The 23583-nt window shown below is 35.1% G+C and overlaps 1 protein-coding gene across 2 annotated transcripts in view; it reads right to left on the bottom strand.

The window, feature by feature from the left end:
- LOC111518159 (arrestin homolog) overlaps positions 1 to 23583 on the bottom strand; it is a 472237-nt gene that overhangs the window by 351110 nt on the left and 97544 nt on the right. For both annotated transcript variants that reach the window (XM_074172905.1, XM_074172906.1), the window contains one exon: positions 3925 to 4128. In XM_074172905.1, coding sequence (XP_074029006.1) covers positions 3925 to 3968 — 44 coding nt within the window. In that variant the 5' untranslated portion in view covers positions 3969 to 4128. The remainder of the gene's footprint in view (positions 1 to 3924; positions 4129 to 23583) is intronic.

The following is a 23583-nucleotide window of genomic DNA, read 5'->3' as shown; positions in this document are numbered from 1 at the left end:
AATGTAGTTTCACTCGACGACATCAAACCCGCTCGTCCACCATTATGTGAAATGAATAATTATCAAAGCAGAAATAATAATGATAACGTTAATTCAACAACATTTATCCTGAGTTGTCTACCATTATTCGAAAATATTAGTTTTTAAGGAAAATGGAAATGATAGGTAAAATGTTCATAACGAATTTTTATAATGCAAACACGTTTAACTAACGAAATTCAAGAGCCTCAAGAGCAAACAGAAATGAAAAATCCGATACAGAAACTGCTCGATATGACCACCTTCTCTCTCTATACATTTTCTTAGTCTGCGAAGACACCCTCTCTGTACTTGAAATAGCATTCCAGGGTCGTTTCGTATGGCTTCACAATGTAATGTTATTCTATTCAACAATGCATCTCTTGTGTGAATAGGTGTAGCGTAAAGAAGGCTTTTTAGATGCCCCCACAGAAAGAAATCCAATGGATTTAAATTCGGAGACCACGATGGCCATGATTATGGCCCACCTCTACCAATCCATCTATTGTGGAAAATATGGTTCAGATGGTCACGCACAATGAAACTAAAATGAGGAGGAGCGCCATCATGCATAAACCACATATCTCTTCGGGTTTGCAATGGAACATGTTCCAAAAGTCCATTCAAATCGTTCTGAATGAACTCCAAATAACGTTCTCCATTCAGTCGGTCCTGTAGAACGAATGGTCCTATAAGATGGTTTCCTATGATACCAGCCCAAATATTCACGTTGAATTTCCGTTGGTGTTTGGTTTGCAATATCCCATGGGGATTTTCTTCGGCCCATATATGGAGATTATGAGAGTTGATAACTCCATCTCTACTGAAACCTGCTTCATCAGTGAATAAAACTCGATTAATAAAAGTCATATCCTCTCTTTACCTATCCATGAACCAATTGGCATATTCCAGTCGTGCTGGAAAATCTTGAGGTGTCATGGCATGTACCTTTTGGATGTGAAATGGGTGGAGCAGTTGTTCCCTAATTATTCTATGAATAGTGGACTTGGATGTATGGAACTGTTCTGATAGATTTCTGATGCTCATTGAAGGATCATCAGCGACGGCTTCCAAAATATTTTCCTCCAATACAACGGTACGTACAGTCCTAGGAGCGCCCTCACCACCTCGTTTTGGCAAAACTGTACCTACAATAATATGGAAATAAAACAACGTGCTCAAATTAATTATCAATTATTACATACCTGTCTCCCTCAAGCTGCGATCGACACGCTCGAATGTTTCTCTTGACGGTACCGTTCGATTGGGAAAATGCTCGGAATACAGACGACGAGCTTCTGCAGCATTACAAAATGCTCGTCCATAAAATACATGCATATCTGCATATTCATTGAATGTAAACTGTTCGGCCATATCAAAAAAATTCAAAATATCCTATAGAATATTGACAATGCACTACTCAACAAAACAAAATCGCATTCCAGTTTCTCATTTTTTATCAAAACTTTCTAAAAGGTTTTTTTGTCAACATCTGTGAAAGAAATGGAACATAATTATTCCCTGGATATTTTTCACCTGATCATGTGCAGCCGTTTTTGTAGTTCATTCGTTTGCTTTTTATTAGTATAGTAAATATTTTTTCCGATGTGCGTTTTTTCAGCTAAATTTAGATTCGTGTTAAAGAATTTCTCCCATAAAATTATAATTATCAGTGAAACTCCTCAACAGTTTAGCTGTGAAGAAGAATTTGAAACATTCCAATGTTGAGTTTCATGAGATTCAGATAACTGATCAACACGAAACGTGATTATTCCACACGTATTATGTACATACAAAATATGGAATGAATTCGATATTTCATAGTAGAGTAGCTTGTTAATTTAAAAACATCACGAATCTACAGAACTTGATATTTCTTTTGAAAAAATATCTGCTATCACAATTGTGACTTAAACTTCCTAAATATAGGTATTGTACTTTTTGTTTACGACTTCATTTTAGCATACTTTGTATTATTCCTGTTATAAATGTTGTTGAATTAACGTTATCATTATTATTTCTGCTTTGATAATTATTCATTTCAAATAATGGTGGACGAGCGGGTTTGATGTCGTCGAGTAGAACTACATTTTTATCAAGACTCGTTGCTCCGATCGACTTTCCACACGAGTACTTTTATTCATAAAATTGTCCAAGTAACCTTATTTTGTTGAAAAATATTGAAAAATATCTGTCATTTCAAAGTTTTGGGGTGTGGACCATCGGGGGTAGTCCGTTCCTGACTTTGTAGCAAAAGAACTGACTCCTGCATGAAAGCTCATCGACGGAATTCATTTGTTTAGTCAATTACCAAAATTTGGATGATTTTGAATATTCACTTGAAAAGTTATCAAAGAAAAACATTTTTCATTTTGTAACTTCGAGGGCCCGTAACTTGGTTACGAAGACTTTTAGGAAAAAAAGTTATATGAAGTACTGGTGATATTTTGACCCCATCTATACATTTCCGAGAGGAAAAGAGGAAGTCCAGGGACACCCTGTATATATAAGGTTGTAGGGATCTTGTATCTGCGTTTGAGTCGAAAATGCCTTAAAACAAAAGTGAAACCGGAGATTGAATTGGGTTGAAACCTATTTTAATCGATTTAGCATGTTGTTTTTATGGAATACATGTAGCGACACGTTTCTAGCGCATGATAACAGAAAGTTATGAACTCACACATATTGTAAAAGGTCCGTACGGACCTTCTCGCTGATCGGAAGGTTAAATATACTTCCCGAAACATTAACATAAATGCTGAATGTATTGGTTTATTGGTTGAATAACACTTCTACTTGCTAATCAAAAGTTGAAAAAAACAAGGTCAATACCTGGGGTTATTTTCAACGCAACATTTCTCACCTCCGAGAAGGGTAATCATCCCCAGGGTGAAAGTATCCGTGCAGTCAACTCTAAAGTAGAGTTGCGAAGCATAAAACTGAAAGTCGTCTCCGCAATGTATTATCACCCTCATATGTTAGAACGGTTAAACCATCAATCAGTATGTTTCGAACCTATATATGTTCATCATCAGTTTATTATTTAAAAATTATGGAGGAAAAAAATATTTTTAATGGAGAAAAGGAAACTGTCACATGTTACCAATGAATAAATGGTTACAACGACATGTTAATAGTAATGATTTCTTTTATATTTAGTAAACGACGGAAGTTTATAACATCCTAGCTATAAATAATTGAAGTATGGGAGGCTTAGAGCCTTTATACCCACTAATTAACATCAAAATCAAAAACGCCACATAAAAACGATTTCTAATGAAAAAGATCCGAACTGATCTGAATTTCTCATTCAATTCAATTCGGATCTCTTGGATGTTATTAACTTTCGTCGAAAAAAAAATTTCATTACTATTGATATGTCTTTGTGACCATTCATTCGTTGGTAACATGTGACAATTTTCTTTTCTCCATTATAAAATATTTTCTTCTCCATAATTTTTAAATAATTAACTAATGATGAACCTATATAGGTTTGAAACATGTACTGGTTGATGGATTTACCGTTCTAATATCTGAGGGTGAAAATAAATTGTAGAGACAACTTTGAGTTTTTATGCTTCGTTAATCTACTGCACACCACTTTAAGATATAATGGACTTCCTCCACAGTTTAGAGGGTAAGTAGAACCTAAATCAAAATTTTCGTGCAATTGTGTGTGTTTGGCAAAATCAGATAGCATCGCCGTATTTTACCGTCAACGATTGGACTAATTGACGTACTCCAAATTGAATACCCAGAGAACTGAATCAAATTAACAAATCAATATGGTGAAATGAGCACATTAAATCAAATCAAGCAACTGAAGCGTGGCTCCCGCTCTCCCTTTCCTTAATACGTGAATCCGGTTAATGTTCATCGCCCATAGGCACAAAATCCTCAACTCACCTGTCAGGCGCAGCACTGGGGCCGGAGGTATCCTCGGTGGTCATTTTCCTTTTCCAGAGGCACTCGAGTCACGAAAATTTATTTCGAAATATCTGACATATAAAGAGGGTCAAGTGAGGCTCGAAGTAATCCGCCAAACCCTTCTATAGCCACATAAATTAAATCTTCGCAGCAGCCCTCATCTTCTCAGTGTAATGGAAAAATCTGTAAATAACGAAATCATGTTGTATACGTTGCTGCGATCAAATTTTAGTGATACTAGTTGAATACGTGCGGGATATGGGTACAATTGGATTTAAGATAATAATTTCTATGAAATACGATTTATGGTTGAACAGAGGAACCAAAAAACTAAATGGCTGAAGTGCATTCCCGATCAGCAGTCGGAATGAACCAATAAAACCAACATTATTTTGTGAAAGCTATTTTCCGGGTTTTCTGGCCGTGATCTGCACGTTTTTTGCCTGACGTTTCGTCATGCTATTAATCAGGCATAGAAACCTGCAGACCACGGTCAAGAAAACCCGAAAAATAGCTTTCACACTATTACCTCTGGCCAAAATTACTCAGAAAATATAAACAAAAAGTGAAATGTGTTATCAAAAAATTAATGATATAAAAATCAAAAATAATGACCAACTACTTTTCGTATTTGAATATTGAATCGGAAACAATTGTGAAACCCAAAATTTACTATTACATTTGCTTTCCATTGCGTTCAATACAAACAATTGCTTTTCTTACTTCAATCTGGAAGCCATTGTGTATTCAAAATACAAGCCGTTCTTTTATCATATGGTAACATTACTTTATTCAGAACCGTTACAGATATGAAATCGATTAAATAGGAAATAAAATGAGTAAATAATTTTTTTATTGTTCGGTTTGATTGAAAAAAAAATAATAATGATGTAGATGATGTAGTATAGACTAAAAAATAATTCGGAACGGAGCAATCTACGGTATTGATTAGATAAATAATAATAAAATCGTTGTAAATACTACGCCCAAAAAATTTTAATTATTTCTTATCTGAGGGGAGTGGTGTGATGACTGTTACCTAGGATCTTCTGAATCATTTTTCAGGTTTCAGTACATTATCTACATCATTATTATTTTCTTCATATTCATATTCTATTTTTCACTTATTTCATTTTCAAGTTTTCAGTTTCTAATTTTGTTACTCGATTCTTCTCATTCTGTTTAGTTCATTTAGTGCGTCAGTATTACAAGGTAATATATAGTCCGCCATTTTGTAGCTGCGGCCATCTTAAATTTGCATCTATTTCAAAGTGTACTACTATTCTAGTAGTCAAGCCTTGTCATTTGATACCCATATTGAGGTAGTTGTGAAACAATATGTAATCCGCCATTTTATGGCTGCAACCATCTTGAATTTGCATCTCTTTCAAAGTGTACTAGTATTCTACTAGTCAAGCCCAGTGCTGCCGTTAAGGTACTATTGTACCGCATTCGGTACTATTACATGATTACCCGGTACTACCCGGATCAATATGTAGACTATATGGTACTATTTACTATAATCTCAATTTTTTTACATTTTCACGTTGACTCCCATCAGAGTACAATAAAAAATAATAACAATATGTGTGGCAACAATGCAATTCCGTGTTTCAAGTTCCAGATCAGCAAAAACCGTACTTGTGTCAAAATTGTGAGCTGTCATCACAACTATGCATTATTTAATTCTGTGTTGTGTCTGTGAACTGTAGTTTTGTAATCTGTCAGTCAGTCAGCAGAACATCAGTTTTAACTTTTAACCTCACACCTCACCTTTGAGGAATTGGGTTTCATTGTTTTGTCAAAATAAACAGGAATATAGACAGGTAAAAATAATATTGACTAAAAATGAACTTAAAATATATATCCCTTTGTTTATTACTAGGTACCTGATAGCATTGGGTCGAGACACTCCAAATTCAAAAGAAGAAAATGGAAATATTCCAATTCTTGAGTTTGAAAATAAAAGATCAGACCCAGATCTGGAAAATAATTCTGGGGATAGAGGTGATGCTACATTCCATAAAAAAAAATATAAAAGAACTCATAAGTATAATTTTAAAAGGGGTGATGTGAGTAAAAATAAAAAATGTATATTTTGAAGATTAATATATTATTACTTTTATGGAGTTCTCAGAGTGGTTGACAAATAGGGAAAGTAAACCATACTGTTCGTCACAGCAAGACTGGAAAGCATATAGCCAAGATGAATTTTTTGAAAAGATCCCAGAATATTCAAGTTGTAATGGAAAATCTTCCTTCAACAAAGCTGGCTACATCTGTGCAAGTGAACTGAAGTTATGCATGTTTTTGTCAGAGCATAATCTTCCACATTGTTCATCTGAAAGATGTTATGATTGTTTTTTATTTATTTTTGTGATGTAGGTACAAACAAAAGATTTTTAGTTCCAGAATATTTTTTTGCCTTTCATATTCAATATCACACAGAAACAGAACTTTGTGGAACCGTGTCAGAAATTTCAAATATTCAGAAGAAAAAAATTATCAAATATATTTCTTTCGATTTGAAAATCATAATATCCATTGGAATTATCAAATCTAGCTACTTGAAAACGTCTCTAATATTGATCATTCTATTGTGACAGAAATCTAATTGAAACAAAACACATTTGCAATCGTGAAAGAGCAATTTGAAGAAGGAAGAAGACACATTTTTATCAAATGTTCTGATTATGTTCTTTCTCTTGAGGTACATTTCTTAGTTTCCAGCAAATTTTTCACTCCATATATTTTTCGAATTTAAAGGTTTGGCAATACTGTCATTCGATCTGAAATGACTTATGCGCATGTACCATGCCTAGGCTTGCGCAGTACATTTTGGGTACTATTTTCTTGTAAATTTCGATACTTTTTGAATTGACATTACAGCAGCACTGGTCAAGCCCTATCATTTGATACCCATATTGAGGTAGTTGTGAAACAATATGTAATCCGCCGTTTCGAATACAAAATTTGAATAATTTGTGTTGCACTGTTTGGAACCTTTGGTGTAGTAATGAATATTACTGGAGTGTTTTCCCAACACCAAACCGTTATTTTAACACCTCGAGACGTGTTTCGATCACCAAGTGATCATCATCGAGAGGAAGATTAAACTAAATATACTTACAATGTTGTCCTCATTTATACCATAGATACCTCTTCTAGGTACCTGCGTCTTAAGTACCTACCTTGAATAATTTCTCAATATTGCCTTATCTACTAGTCTTACAATGTGTCCTTATCTAATAGTCAGGTAAATCTTATAATTATTATAAGCTATATAGTATACTATTAGGTATTGGTCCACTATCGATAATCATAATATTATTATGTTTACTTATTTCTATACTCTCATAGGTATCTATAGATGCCTGTTGTGGTTAACTTGTCTAACTAATCTTAATGAACAAAAATCTATGGAATGGTTTTGTTCCAAAATATGATGGGCTACTGCTGATTTTTCTGGTCTTCCATATTTTAAGTGTGCTTAGTGTTTCTTAATAATTATTTTGATAGATCTTTTTGTCTGTCCATAATATTTTGCATCGCAGTCCTTACATTTAATTCCATAAATTCCAGACTTTTCCGAATTCTCAACTTTGTCTTTTGGATTTCCTAAAGAGCCCTTCAGGTCTAAATACAATTTGGGAGTTAACAACGCCGTTTGAAGCGAAAGTGGCCACGTTGATCCACGAATGCGTGAGGAAAAGTAAACAATTGTTTTTCATTAAATCAATATTAAAATCTCTAGGAGAAAAGAAGTTTTTGGCTTTCTACTTTCCCATCTTTATTTAAAAATAAATGTGGGAATCTTAAAAAGCAATTATTTCCAAAAATCTCGTTCCTTAAGAATGCTCAATATAAACTCAGGTTTATAATATAAATGTCCAACACTCTCTTTTAACACCAGTGTGAGCCCATGTTCCACGATATCGAATCACACATTCAATTGGACTCTTCACTATATTCTATCGGTTCGTGAATTTTTTTGAATAATTATTTCTCCGATTCAGTAGACGTAAATATCGCTGTTATCCTTCTTATGACAACTAAAAATATTGGCTGCTACACAATGACTTCGGCAAATATTGATTTCATTTGATTTTTTTCCTTATAAAGTTACCATGTCTCTATCTAATACGCAGTATTATTGCATAGCCACTAGAATGAACAGGAAGCTATACATATGACTGTCAATATTAACGCAAGGGCTTGACCATTTTCTTCAATTGTCCCACGTTTACTTGAATTTTTGGTGGTGAGTATTGAATTAAATCGATGAAACTCGATAATCGTTTTCGTATTTTCCATCAATGTAGATTATCGTAATTATAATGTCGTACTTCCATACAAATACTACTTTCTCAAATATTTATGGATCACGTTACCTAATATTATTAGCCCTACTTAGATTTGTATCTGTAAAAAGCATTATCAAATTTGAAAGCTTAATTTTTTTCACGGACAACAAGAGGATTGTTCCTAACTCTTGGGGTTCTTGTTGAATACTCTTCGTGAGCAGGAAAATAGTAGAATCAATACTCCTGACCGTTCTGTATTGAATGATTCTGCACAGTCTATCTCGTCGCATGTTTGTAGATCTTTAGCTGGAAAAATTCTCGCTAGTTTACTTTGTAGCACATGTTCAAGAGGTATCAAAAACGTATGTGACTTTCTGGAATTTCCACTAACGTTTCCTAATATGTCTGATAACCAATCCGTACATAGCTTATTGTTAAATCATCTGAAAATAGAACTTTCAACGGGTGATGATCAACTGAATTGCCAAATATGCGCCAAACCTACTTACTATTATAAGACAGCAAGTATAGCTAAGGCACCAGTCAATCTAATAATAACACTGATGATCTTCAAACATGACTCAACCACTGACGGAAGCAACTAACTCTTACGAAGGTTCGAAATAGATGAACACTTCAATATATCAGACCACTATTATAATATTCATGCAGTCATTGTTCACTGTGATTCTGGCGTTGAATCTGGTCATTATTACGCATTGGTCAAAGACGAAACGGACTAGTTTAAGTTTGACGATAGTCGTGTCACTAAGATATTCTGGCAACATCTTGAATTTATTGGAGCCTCTGGAGATATCTTAAAATTTATTTTATGAAAGAGAGGACATTGGTAGATCAAGATCTTCAGATGATGTGGTGCTGCAGGTTTTTCCGGATTTTTCTGCAGCTGAAAAAGCAAATGCGCCATTAAAATTAATCCAAGTCGCCCGGAGCTCCAATTAATTTTTGTTGTTATTGTTTCATAATTTCATAATTTGTATTACTTTCAAAGATTTATTGAAGGTTGCAGTCTTATTTTCCAAATGTTATTTTCCATCTTATGTAGTTGTATTTTGCATGTGACCTAAAAATTGCAATTACTGAAAAAAATTTCATATTTTTTTATTTCTATAATATGAACGATATGATTACTTTTTTGGTTATTTTCTCGCTATCGAAAAAATCACATATGATAGAAAAATTTGATCAATGAGGTCAACCATGCTGGATATTGAATTATATCCGACAGGCATTTATCCAAGGGTCCAGAGGTTAGTCTCGTAGATGTTTTTCTTTTATCTAGCAGAGTGCCTGGGATTCGATTAATTTCAAGGCGGCTCATCTGCATGAATGAAACCTTCGTCTAAGAAAGAGATTGTTATCTACCTGTAACAGCTCCATCTCTTGAACAAAGCCCCAAGCGGAGAAGAAACATCTCATGTATCAACACTCTAACAGAGATAAAACCGTTTCTGAACGCTGTATCGAGGAGAGATACATGTGTACTAGAAAAATTATTTTTTGAATTGAAATCTAGAACTACTCATCTCTCTCAACTACCTACACCTTAGGTTCTGGTAAATGCCTTCCGGAAAACAACCATTTCCCCGGTAATACCATGCTGGATATTGAATTATATCTGACCGACATTTAAGCAAGATACCTAACAGAGGCTAGTCTCGCAGATGTTTCTTGTTCATCCAGCAGCTGATACTGATAATGTTGCTAGGTACATTATCACTCCCATTGCCACAGAGCAAAGTTGACAATTTTCATTCGGAATATTGATTTTTTTTTCAAGATAATAGAATATATTTTGCCAAGTCAAGTAAAACATATTGAAATTATGTTATTGAAATTATGTTATCAACAAATGTAATTGAACAATTAAGTTCATCAGTGTCAAATTATTCCGGGACTTTCCAATGGGTCCAATTATTGGTAACCCATTCAATAATTCATTTTCATTTCAAGTTGCAATAATTTGTTTGCATAAAAAATTAGCGTTATTACCTTTTTTCCAATTTTTTATAATCATCATTCATGTCTTCTTCCTAAATATTTTATGATTCGAATAATTTGGTCCAGTAATTTTCAATATTATCAATAATTTTAGTAATTCCTTGTATCCTATTGACAAATTTGTATTTTGTTTTTCTCCATATTGTATCATGTTGAATAGAACTGGCCGATACTTGATGAAAATCCATATTCAAAAAACTAATAAATAGATTCTTCAAGCATGCTTGAAGCTATTGTATAGCGAAACACGTGTCGCGGTTTTTGTAAAACCCTTATAGTGAAAATCATAGAATAAACTCTATTTATTAGTTTTTTGTATCATGTTATTTCAGCTGTCAATAAATTCATTTATCATTATTATTGTTATTATAATTCATCAGTTTTCATTTCCTTTGTTCTACCACAGATTTCAAAACTGAAACATTCAATAATTAATTCATTCACTATACCACCCAGCTCACCACTAACTTTGCTTCAAGTTACTTGAACGAAGTCTTATGAACTGTTCATATTATACTGGTCAACAAAATTGACCTTTTTTTGTCACAGGAAAACGTATGTCAAATTTTTAATATACTAGGGCCTTCAAGCAATAATATATCAAGAGAAAAAAATGACACGTCAGGTATCCTTGTGATATAGAAACATATATTTATTATTTTTGTATAAATAGAAAAATCAGCTACACCTAAAGAAGTTTAATGTACAATAGATAAATTTCATTTTCGGGAATATTTAGCTTTTGGTAGGTCTCTTTTAAGATTCCAACAATAATCTGCTAGCATTCTTGGACTCCATTTCCCTTGGTAGCGCTTCTCCACTGTGGAAATGTCCTGATGAAACCTCTCGTCTTGTTCATTACTCACAGCTCCCAAGTTTGCAGGAAAGAAATCCAAATGAGAGTGCAGCATGTGTATTTTTACGGACATGTTACATCCCAAAGCTTTATATGACAGTAGAAGTTCATTTATTAAATCTTTGTAATTTTCCGCTCTATAGTTTCCTAAAAAATTTTGGACAACGTTCACAAAACTTTTTCAGGCACCTTTTTCTAGATCATTCAATTTCTCTTCAAAATCTTATCAGAATCTTTAGATATAAAAATCCACTGCCGTCTTTAGGCATAGCCTTCACAAAATGTTTCATTAAGCCGAGTATTATATGCAACGGTGGTAACAATATGTCATCAGGGTTCACTAAACGATCATTTTTAACATTTTTATGGCCTGGAATAAGTGATTCACGCGTGGGCCACACTTTCTTTATGTAGTGACTCTTTCTGCCTCTACTGTCCCATTCGCAAAGAAAACAGCAAAATTTTATGTAACCTAGTTGCAGTCCAAGCGAAAGAGCAATGACTTTAAAATCTCCACAAATTTTCCAATCGTGTTCACTGTATTCAATTTTTTCACGAAAAAATCTCATATTTTCGTAGATCTCTTTCATATTGTAACGAATTAAAGAATTAACTGTCCTAAACAAATTTATTTTTAACAATATTTCACTTTCACAACTAATTTATATACAACACTTAGCTTAATTTATCTTCACTAATTTATCTTCACCGCTCGATTCGCTCTCTAGATACAGACTCTATCTATGGAGTAGTACTCACGTTTATTCACTTCTTTTGGTTAGTAGTTTACAATTGTTTGGTGTACTTGTTAAGACCCTGCTATAGGCTCGTGCCTCTTCAGGGTCTACCTATGGATAGAAAACAGGGCTTATATACCGCTAACGAGCTTTCTAGATTCATCTAGAGGTCTCTGCACTCGCCTAGTATTTTCCCGGCTAATCATACCGATTCCTTCGCGGTGATGTCATGCGTTTGGTGTCTGAGGTAACGGTCAGGGCCGGCTTCAGATTCATTACATTGCCCCCTTCTTAAAGACGTTTCTTCCCGAAATGTCATCCTTGGGGTGTGTCGATACCTGCAGAACTCCCCATATCTGCATCTGGATGCCGCTGGATCTGAAGATCGTTTCAAACATGCTTCTCACAATTCTCCAGTCCAGCCTAGTATTTTCCCGGCTAGTCATACCACTTCCTTCGCGGTGATGTCATGCGTTTGGTGTCTGAGATAACGGTCAGGGCCGGCTTCAGATTCATTACAATATCACAACCATGAACAATTGGTACTGAAAGAAGCTTATACCCATTATGCAAGAACACTGCTTTCAAGCCAGATTTTGAAGAATCAATGAACAATCGCCGGTGTCTTGGATCATATTCAAAATTTGATAAATTCATCACAACAGGAACGTAACGTTAGTGCAATAGACTAAATCATCTGCTTTAGAAAAATAAGGTTTCATTTCATCGTTACGATGTCGAAAATGAGTAATTTTTGTATCAGAAGAAAGTAAATTCCAGTCATTTAATCTAGATCCCAAAAGTTCAGACTGTTTTTTTTGATATATTCAAATCACGTACTAAATCATTTAAATCACTTTGTGTCAATAAATGAGGCTCTTTTGAAGTTGACGATTCATAAGTTGAGTAACTTTGTTGACTGAGAACCAACTTCGCACTAGAAGCAGAATCCTGACTTTCTGGTTAATTTGGAGGCTTTGGAACAGGCAGCTCAGCACTGTGTGGGACGGGTCTGACGGCCGACGATAAGTTTGGATACTGGATAGTGTGTTTAGACTTGGTTGTAATGCCTTTTATTTGAGTCAAACAAAAATAACAATCGCTTTTATGTCCTTTTGGTTCTATCCAAATCATTGGTATAGCGAATGGCAAATGTCTAGGTTCTTGTTTAGCCCAACCTAATGAGAGTCTCATACACGTTACACAACATATATGTGGAACCCAGGATTTATCTTGATGCGACACAGGAAATCCAAAGTAATCAAAATAGCACTGTTCAATTAATAGCGTGAAATTTCGACGCTGAGATGTAAAAGTTAACTCTCCATACACATAACAAAAACTGTCGGGGTTGTTTATACACTTTCGTGGCATGTTTACGGTGTAACTAACATAAATAAAATGTAAGTGGTTATACAGTTGCCGAAATGAAGTGTTTCTTACTTAAACGCGTTTTGAGGTTAGAAATGTATTTATAGCTGTCACTAAAAAACTGGACGTGACTGAAACGAAACTATATTTTTTATGAAGGGTTGCCAACCTGAACAAAAATTACCAATAAGTTCATGTGACAAAAACAGTGTTGAACAGTGTTATTAATTCAGAAATAACTTGAAAATACATTTAGTTAGAGATCAACAATACTTGTTTTTTGTTGAAGCATATAACGCGGACTTTTCAAAAAATAAGGTGGATGTTGAAGTTTCGCGGGCTACATACATTCGATTAGCTATTTTTTGATTTTTTTATGTTGGTACACTCGTCTCGAACATATATTCACAGTTTCAGCTGTTTAGCATGTTCAGTTTGTTAGTGAGAAGCATAAAAGTTTTAAGTGTTTTGCGTGTTCGGTGATTTTCTGTTATCGAAAAAAAATTAATCAAAGAACTTGCATCAAATTTTGTGTAAAAAATGGAGTTGAGTGCTCAAAATACTTGAAATGTTGACAATGGCATAAGGTGATTGTATTCTGTGTCAGAAAAATGTTTACATGTGGTACAAGCTTTTCACAGAAGGTCGAGAAGATGTGAATGACTACTATTGCCCTGGATACCTCAGCACATCAACAACCGATGAAAATATTGAAGAAAGTGAAGGAAATTGTTATGGAGAATTGTTAAATCACTGTGAGAGAGGTTGCTGAGGATATCGGCCTATCGCTTGGCTCATGCTATGAAATTTTTGAGCATGAAGCGTGTGGTAGAGAAGTTCGTTCCAAAATTTCTGAATTTTGACGTCAATTCAAATTTGCTTCACTTCAACGTTTAACATTTCGTCAACATTCCTTATATCGAATTTATTCGAAATTGAAATCTTTGCTTTCAAATTAAATGGAATGCTTCCACATTTTGTTGGACCAGTATAGCATTTTCGGATGACAATTTTTGTGGTTATGGACTGTAACATTTTCAATAAGAATATTCAACATACAAAGTTTAGTTTCTGTTATCCAAACTGATAATTTATATAGAAGAATTGTAGAATGAGTGTCGTGGAATGACTTAAGGAATTTCAATAACTGGATGAAGATATTTCGAATATCGCTTACACCCTTTATCTGTTTTATATTTCCTTAAAGCGACTACGATATTTCAAAATTTAGAAATATTCGTTCATGTGTGATCATCAGTAGAATTATCGCCAAATAGGGTAACTTGTAACGAGTGATTATTTTCTCCTGGCCATACAAAAAATGAATTTTGTCATGGTTTCTTCAAGACAAAACAACGGAATAAAAATCACAACACAACAAAGTTTTTGTTTCGGGGTTGAAATTAGATGATTTTAATGTATTTCCACGTGTTAAAACCGAAAGTGACCATACAAATTATATATTAGCTCTTGTTTTCAAGATATAGTATCATTATATTATATATATGTATATTGAGTTTTCAACAAATAAAATATTTCATCACCAACAGTTGGTACACATGTTTGTTTACATAACACCCCTCTCATCAGCTGTTCTTAAGTAGTAAACATAACCTATGTGAGTTTGTCAATTGTACGCACGTGGTTGCTATTGAAATTATCGTGTGAAGTTGATTTTTAAATTAATTCAAGTGCTGATCTGAAATGCCTCGAAAGTGTGTGAATTCTGTCGATAGCTTTTGCTATATATGTGGTGAAATAACATTTAAGGCTCAGAAACGTAAAATGACACCTATCGTTAAGACAGCCTATGAACATTATTTTGGTGTGAAAGTTGGGGACCAAGATAAATCATGGGCTCCTCATATATGTTGTAATTCTTGTTCCGTCATATTGCGAGAGTGGCTGAAAAATAAAAACCGGGCAATGGCTTTTGCAGTACCTATGGTTTGGCGTGAGCCTACCAATCATACAGACGACTGTTATTTCTGCTTAACTCCTCCCATTAAGCAAGGTGTATCTATAAAGAAAAGAGGAACGGTTAAATACCCTAATCTCCCATCTGCTCTTCGGCCTGTACCACACTCAGACAATTTGCCAGTCCCTTCTCCACCCCAAAACTATGAAATTTTAGAGGAAGGTGATGAAGACTGTTTAGAAGGAGCAACCCATCCTTCTACATCCTATGACACTGATTTTGAGGTAAGCGATAGGTCTAGTGATCCGCACAGAATTAGTCAAGCAGAGTTGAGTGACCTTATAAGAGATCTTCGCTTGTCTAAGGAAAAGGCTGAGCTGTTAGGGTCAAGACTACAACAGTGGAATCTTCTAAAACATGATGTGAAAATATCTCAGTACAGACAGCGTCAAAAAGATTTGCTTCCTTTTTTGAGAAAAAAGAAAACTTCGTAGTTTGTTCTGATGTTAATGGTTTGATGGACTGCTTGAATTTGGATCACACTCCATCTGAATGGAGACTGTTTATAGACTCTTCAAAACTAAGCTTAAAAGCTGTACTTCTGCATAATGGAAATCAGCTACCCTCTATTCCTATAGGTCATGCAGTTCACATGAAGGAAACGTATATGAATATGAAAACACTTCTCCAATCAATCAAATATGAACAACACAAGTGGCACATCTGTGGTGATCTGAAAGTCATCGCTATACTCCTAGGAATGCAATTAGGGTTCACCAAGTACTGTTGTTTTTTGTGTCTGTGGGACAGTCGGGATAGAAAATCTCACTATAAAAAAATGAACTGGCCTACACGAGACCTAAACCCTAATGAGAAAAATGTAGTTTACGAGCCTCTTGTAGATCCTAAGGATGTTCTCCTTCCCCCATTACATATTAAGTTGGGACTAATGAAAAACTTTGTGAAGGCCATGGACCAGGAAGGACAAGCTTTTAAGTACTTGAGAGCAAAGTTTCCCAGGTTGAGTGATGCTAAAGTCAAGGAAGGCATCTTTATTGGGCCTCAAATCCGTGAAATCGTAAATGATCCTGCTTTTGACATGATTTTAACAGGAAATGAAAAAAGAGCCTGGGAAGCCTTTAAGGGGGTTGTACATGGGTTTTTAGGTAACAAAAGAGATGATAACTTCACAGCATTGGTTAAAGAGCTTCTTCAAGCTTATCACCAACTTGGATGCAACATGTCCTTAAAAATTCATTTTCTTCACTCTCATCTTAATTTCTTCCCACAAAACTGTGGAGCTGTGAGTGACGAACATGGAGAAAGATTCCATCAAGACATTGCCTTAATGGAACAGAGATATCAGGGCCGTTGGAATGAAGCAATGCTTGCAGACTACTGCTGGTCTGTGTGTAGGGATGCTCCAGAAGTGTTTTATAAAAGACAAGCTAAACGACAGCGATCTTGCAATGAATCGGATGGACTTAATTGAAATTTGGTGGTACAAACTTCTTTTATTTGTCAAAACACTAAGAATAATGTTTTTTTTATTAATTTTGTACTTAAAATATTCTAAAAGAAACATAACAATATTGTTTTATGTACTTTCACTTTTCACGTATAGTATAACTACTCTTTAAGATTAAGTACTGTGTATCTCAAAAACCAGAGCTAATAAAAATTTTTCATTGTTATTTTCGTTTTTATCACCCCAAAATTAGTAGAAATTGACTAATTTAGTGTAGGAAACATTCAAAAAATATTTTTTTGTAGTGTTGTGAAATCTGTGAAAGCTATCTTGTACAGCTTGGAAAGTGGCATGGAGAAGTGACTTTGGTTTTTACACTCTTTATATTAGCTTCACCTGTATGTATGTATGTATGCATGTATGTTTGTATGTATGTTTGTAACTCTCAAGCTTGGGATCTGTATTGACAGAATTATCGACATAATTGCTTGATCTATTCGCGGGCAGATGGCGCTGTACGTTGATAGGTTGTTAAAAAAAATCAAAATAAGATAGTTTGAAAAACTAAAAAACACGCTTTTGAAGAACATCGAACTAAAAAGTTAAAAATATTTTTTTTAATAAGCTTAAAGCAATAACGATAAAAAAAATACTAGTATTATTATGAAAAAAGCATGGGTGCTCTATACCATATTTTTTGTATATCTATCGCCCACGCATTTTCCACAATAATACTAGTATTTTTCGATCCTTGTTGTTTTAAGCTCATTTTAAAAAAATATTTTTAACTTTTTAGTTCGATGTTCTTTAAAAGCGTGTTTTTTAGTTTTATTAAACTATATTTATTTATATGGAAGAATTGTAGATGGGAGTCGTGCAATGAATTTTAAGGAATGGATGAAGATATTCCGAATATCGCTTACACATCTTACCTGTTTTAAGTTTCGTTAACGCAACTATAATATTTTCATGTGAGATCATCAATAGAATTATTGCCAAAAAGGGTAACTTATAACGAGTGATTATTCTTGGAGACAAAACATCTAATTAAAAATCTGTAGAAGGGGTTCAAAAGAGTATTTTCGATTTCTCCTTGAATAACGTTAGAATTGATTGGAGTTCTCTAAATTCTGAAAACTCATTGAAATACGCTCGGAAATGGGCAACGTTTTTCTATATGTGATGGAATTGACTTCTGATTCACGGAAAAACAGTTTTTTTTAAACTTGATGAAAATCCATAACTTATTCAAGTAACACTTCATTGTAAGATTTTCACTGGACAGTTCACAAAACCGCAACACGTGTTCTGTTGTACAATAACTTTCTCAAGCGTTTTCATGCATGCACTGTATTGTGGTATTTGTCGCAATTTCCGATTTTCCCCATGGTGACCCTCCACACCCTGGTAGACAGAATAGTATGTTCATGTAACAGGTTGGGGACAGAAAGGTTCAATAAGTATTGTCATAAACCAATAATGTACCCATCAAAACTGGAATTACTTTTCCCCATGGAATTAAAGTTCGTCGCCAAACCAATATCCCATTATGATCTCGACGCTCCTATTCAAACAATCGTTCACACGAAATACCAGGGAAAATAAAGTTCCCTTATAAATGGTGAACCAAACAATAGGAGTGTCCTGAACCGACCTAATACAGAAAGAATTCAAGTCAGTAGAGAATAGACGGAAACGAATCAATCCAACTTGTTACAGGAAATCTCAAGACATGGCTTCCTGAGTCTGTTTTCGCTTTTCTAATTTCGAGTGGTATATTGGTTTTCGGATACGTGCCCGGGGTGTTTGTGTTTAAATATGTTTTCGTTTACTTAATATACGGGATGCCTGGAAATTTTTACAGAGCGAACATTATCATAATGAACACACTATTTTATAAAAAAAAACGGTACAAAATAAAAGCAATAGGAAGAAACTATGTGGTGTTATTAGCCGAGATCCATAAGACTTAATTGTGATATTTTTATTACTAGATAGTACGCGAAACCACAACACATGTTTCACCATACAATAGCTACTTCAGGGATGTTCCGGAAGAAGCTATTGTATAATATTGAACATGCCTGAAGAAGCTATTACAATAAAGTGTAAGTTGAATGAGAAACAAAATTATTGAATAGAGAGCTTCACCAATTGCTCTACAATAATTCAACCGACTTTATGAATCGACTTTTCTTACAAATTGTTATGGATTTTCAGACGTGTGCGTGAAAACTTACTATCTCAGCCACCCAAAAAAGAAAAGGCAACGGTGAGAGATCAGGTGATATAGCTGGCCATCCCACTAGATCACTTGGCCGATCCAATGCCTGAAGTGACATTCGTGAATCATTTCTGAACATTTGTAAACAAACAGAAATCATTTGTGAATATTATGAAATATTACGAAAAGTCCCCCGCCGCTTCTGTTTGTCTATCTGAAGGCAATAAACTTAAAAGGTACCTGACGAATTAACATACGGTTTTCACCAATAGGCAGAGTGACTCAAAGAAAGGTTTCTGTGTATAAATTAATAATGTTTTAATAAATTGATGGATGTATCCATTACTACGTAGTAGGAAATCATAATGAAGAAAATAGAAATTAAACTTTCTATGTTTTTTACTATTTTTATTTGTAACTGACGTTACTGCAGTTTCGTCCTATACGGACATTTTCAAACTTATACAATAGACTAACAATGATTCATTACATTCGCCATTATATACCACCCCTGTAGGTACTAATAGAAACAGGGTTACTTGACTTGATTGAGTACCTGAATTTACAGTTGACAATGCGGATGTGCCAATTTAAAAACCGGCGAGTAAACTAAATCGATTTGATCATTTAACAGGTTGCACCCGCAATGTTTATACTTGTGGATTTCCAAGGATTCTGAATAATTGAGTTTGCGACCCTTCCTGGCATGGTAAAAAACATGGAAAGTTTCATTTCTCTTTTCTTCATAATAATGTTTTGTGTGCATCGACTGAAATATTACGATGTTATCCATGAGAAATCGAGGCGATGGTGCCACCACCATTCATTCACATCCGTTTGAGGGATGTGAATGAAGTTGTCGTTCGTAAGGGGGCGACAACTGGTTAACGGAAAACATATTGACAGAAAGGAATAATAATAATAATAGTTTAAAAAAATAACAGTCAAGAACTCTCTCCGCGGCAAGTATCGGCACCAACTCAGACAGATCTAGTTACCGGAACTGTCGGGATGAACAAAGTTGCTACAACGAATATGCTTGTCGTTCCAATCTCAATTTACTCGTTTGGAGAAGTAGTGACGTGAACTCGGGAGGAGTTGTATCAACTCAATGTGAAAACCCGAAAAATGATGCTCCTCCATAGGAGTTTGCATCCCAAATAGTTCATTCCACGGTTGTAATTCCCTCGACAACAGAAAGGCCGTAGACTTTTGAGTTTGGAGTGTCTACATGACAGAATGGTAGTATATGGAGCCTGTTAACTCGTCGGGAGTTCGGATCCCCTTCTCTGCATGGTCCTCGACCATGAGATAGCATTCCTCCTTAGGGCAGTTACCCGAGCAGCTGATGAACTCGGATAAGTTTTCGACACTAAACGAGGTGATCGCAACTCTGTCACTGAGTAGGAACCCATTCAGCAGAGGAACCATATAAATGCCAAAGATATCACTTCACTCCTGCGGCAACACAAGGATAAGCCAATGCATGCGTCTCAACAACATTGAATACCTTGACTTATCACAGCGCCTGACCTTCGCTTTCCTTAGGACGAGTGGGCTGAAGTGAGAAACTGAGGGGTTCATCATAGCCTGCCGAGATGGTGTCTTCAACACGTCAGTCTACCGCAGTCGCGTGACGGGCATAGAGGTTCCTGACATAAGGTGTAGGGCCTGCCGCGAGGCGTCTGAGACTCGAATGTACTTGCTGTCAACATGTTCAGCATATGCGGGCCACAGCCTATATCCATCTACATAACGCGGCCCTAAAAGTGCTTTATTACCACCTACGGCACATTCACGATATTGACGAGACACCGGTGTGTTGAACGAGAAGTGCCGAATTTATTGGAACTATCTGGCCCCACCCTGAGGCTCATACAAGCTGAAAAACCTGATGTAGTCCTTCTTGACCACCAGAACAAGACGATATGTCGTGGAGTTTTCAGCTCTTGACGAGACGAATATAGTCTGAAAAGAGGAGAAAAAACGGATAAAATATCGACTCTATCCAGACCACTCCGTCAAGATGATTGTTCTGATTATTGGAGTCCTTGATGGAATGATGCCCTCTCTCCTCTCAAACCTCAAAATCATTTTGGCTTGCCGCACTCAGGTAGAAATATCAGTCGGACAAATGCAGAAGGCTGACATTCTTGGCTCACTGCGCTTACTAAGGGCACATGATTCACGGACCTAATAATCACTTATCCCACGATGGGAGGTGTGGTTGTTGGTTGATAATGTTGGCGCGCGTCCTGAATATATCGGTGTTTTGGACAATAGGGCCTGACCAGTTTGAAAAAAAAAATTAATATGAATAATAATACGTCTTCAATCATCATACAAAATTGAATTAAATAGATTAAATAGACGTATAGTATGTAAGTGAATAGGCGGAGTATCAGCCAAGGCCAACTCAACCTAAAATTGTATTAAATTCACCTCTTTCCAATACACCTTCAACAGCAAAAATGGCATAATCCTTTTCTGCAAATCAATTTGAAAGGGAAATCATGTGATATCTCATTGAAATATATTCTTGCCAGTTTTTCAAGCAAATTTTTTTGTTGATAAGTCTCCAATAAGTTTCAAGTATATAATTACATATTTACATCTATTTCCAATAGAAAATAGATGATTTGGTAATCGTGAGATATTTTTTATCTCATAGTCTAACAAAAAAAAAGTAGTGGGGGAATAATCAATTAGATATTTTCCAATATATGAGAAAAAATTATTTCTCAAATTCAGAAGAGAACCAGAGGAAAACATGCAATTTCGGCTGGTTCTCTTCTGAATATGGTTATTTGAAAAACAATTTTCCCTCATATATTGGAAAATATCTATTTCACTAGTCATCCAACGAAGTCCCAGTTTGTTCAAATATGACAATTATCAAAAAAGCTCAGTATCATTGAAGTTTCACCAAATCATTTTTTTGTTGAGAAGTTAGGTCAAATATATTTTGAAAAGAAATAAACATCGAGTTCATCATCATAATTTTTCATTAATTTTTGGGTAAAATTTTTATCCAGTTCATCATGAATGAAGAAAGAGATACGGCCCACGAACTACAGGCATATTTTATTCAATTTTACATGCACTCAAATTCAGAAACCTGGTGCTTTTCTGGAGTTTGCTGTTATTATCATCAATCATCCACCCCATTGAAATATGTAAATATCCGCCAACATGAGGGATAGCCATTCCGGAAAATATAATCAACTATGTTGGGTCGCTGCGATATCTATATCACACAACCGGAGAGCTAATCTATAGAAATTTGTATGGGAATATATTCAAAAATATTGTTAAACACCTTTTCTCACAATGAGATCCAGAGAATTATTGGATTTATGAGGTTTCCGATAGAAATCACTTGAGGCAGAGCGAACCTTTTACCAGATTGTTATTTTTTTTAAATTGTTAACCTGTAAGTAAATATACTGATGTGATGTGTTTTTTCGTAAAAGAGATGTTACATTTAGGGTGAACTAAACGATCAATAGACCGTTATTGACCGAAATGCCCCATCTTTGAGGTAACACAGGGTGAGAGAATTTCATATTGAGGAAAAGAGAGATACAAAAAATGCATGGAAGCAACATACATAGATTGTCTAAATGTTCTTGACTTTCATGTGTTTTTGCTTCATTAAAATCTGAATATAGAAACAAATTGCTAAATGTGACGAGAAATGTTGAGACACTTGAATAAAATCCAAGTAGAAATATTCATCCAATTCATCAGTAATAATAAAAATATATATTTGACAACAAAAAGTAATACATGAATTGTGAATTATAGTCCTTTTTTATTACATTTCCTTTTCTTAAGTCTTTGAATTTCGAAAAAATCACTTGAGATATAGGAATGTAGGCTTTCATAGCTGACTTCAATGTTTTGGTTGGTTTCCGGGTTTTGCCGTAGTCTTCTTTGGTTCCAATCTCCAAACATTTCAACTGCAACTGCGAAAGCCATCTTCAATAGCTTGGTCGAAGTACTTTTCTTGACACATCAACTAAAACTGAAGCTCTCATTTCTGACATGTCATTTATAGTGCTAATTGTCCGCGAACTTTCTGTAAAGGCAGGTTCGCGCGTACTTGCCGCGCGATTTGGTAGATATATTCTCTCTTCCTTTCTGTTGAAGTTCTCCTGGTGTTTGTGTATTTCTATGTCTTCTAAATACATTCTCATTGAATAATGATTCGATGTTGCTAGCCTCTCGGTATTTTCGAAAAGAATCTGTAAACTTCCGCTGGTTTGAGAGGATCTCTGCTGTCTTTTGGTGATCTCTTTTGGTTTGAAGACGGTGTTAATTTTATCCTTCTTTAAAAATTTCTCGATTCGATTGGTGACATCTTCTATGTATGGCATATAAACAGTGTTTTGGGATTGCTCTTCGCTAGTGTTCCTCTTCTTCAGCGCATATGTCTTTTCTGTCGTAACCGTGTAACACAGTTGTTAGGTGTTTTATTTCATCATCGACGTACCTTTCTTTACATATTTTCAAAGCTCTATTCACTAGGGTGTTGATGACGGTTCGTTTCTTATTTGGATCACGGTTGTATCCACTATGAAGGTATCAGTCTGTGTGTGTTTCCTTCCTGTATACTTTATGGCATACTTGATCACCTTCCCTGACGACTTAAACATCAAGGGATGGGATTTGGAGGTTTTCTTCTAATCCCGTGGTCAACTAAAATTTTAGATGAAAGCTATTCAGATGATTTTGA

Source organism: Leptinotarsa decemlineata, unplaced genomic scaffold, assembly GCF_025532065.1.
Source record: "Leptinotarsa decemlineata unplaced genomic scaffold, Ldec_3_MD MMD2_tig00000199_RagTag_RagTag, whole genome shotgun sequence".
Taxonomy (NCBI): Eukaryota; Metazoa; Arthropoda; class Insecta; order Coleoptera; family Chrysomelidae; genus Leptinotarsa; species Leptinotarsa decemlineata.
The sequence above is the reverse complement of the archived record's forward strand: the minus strand, read 5'-3'. Positions and strand labels throughout refer to the sequence as shown.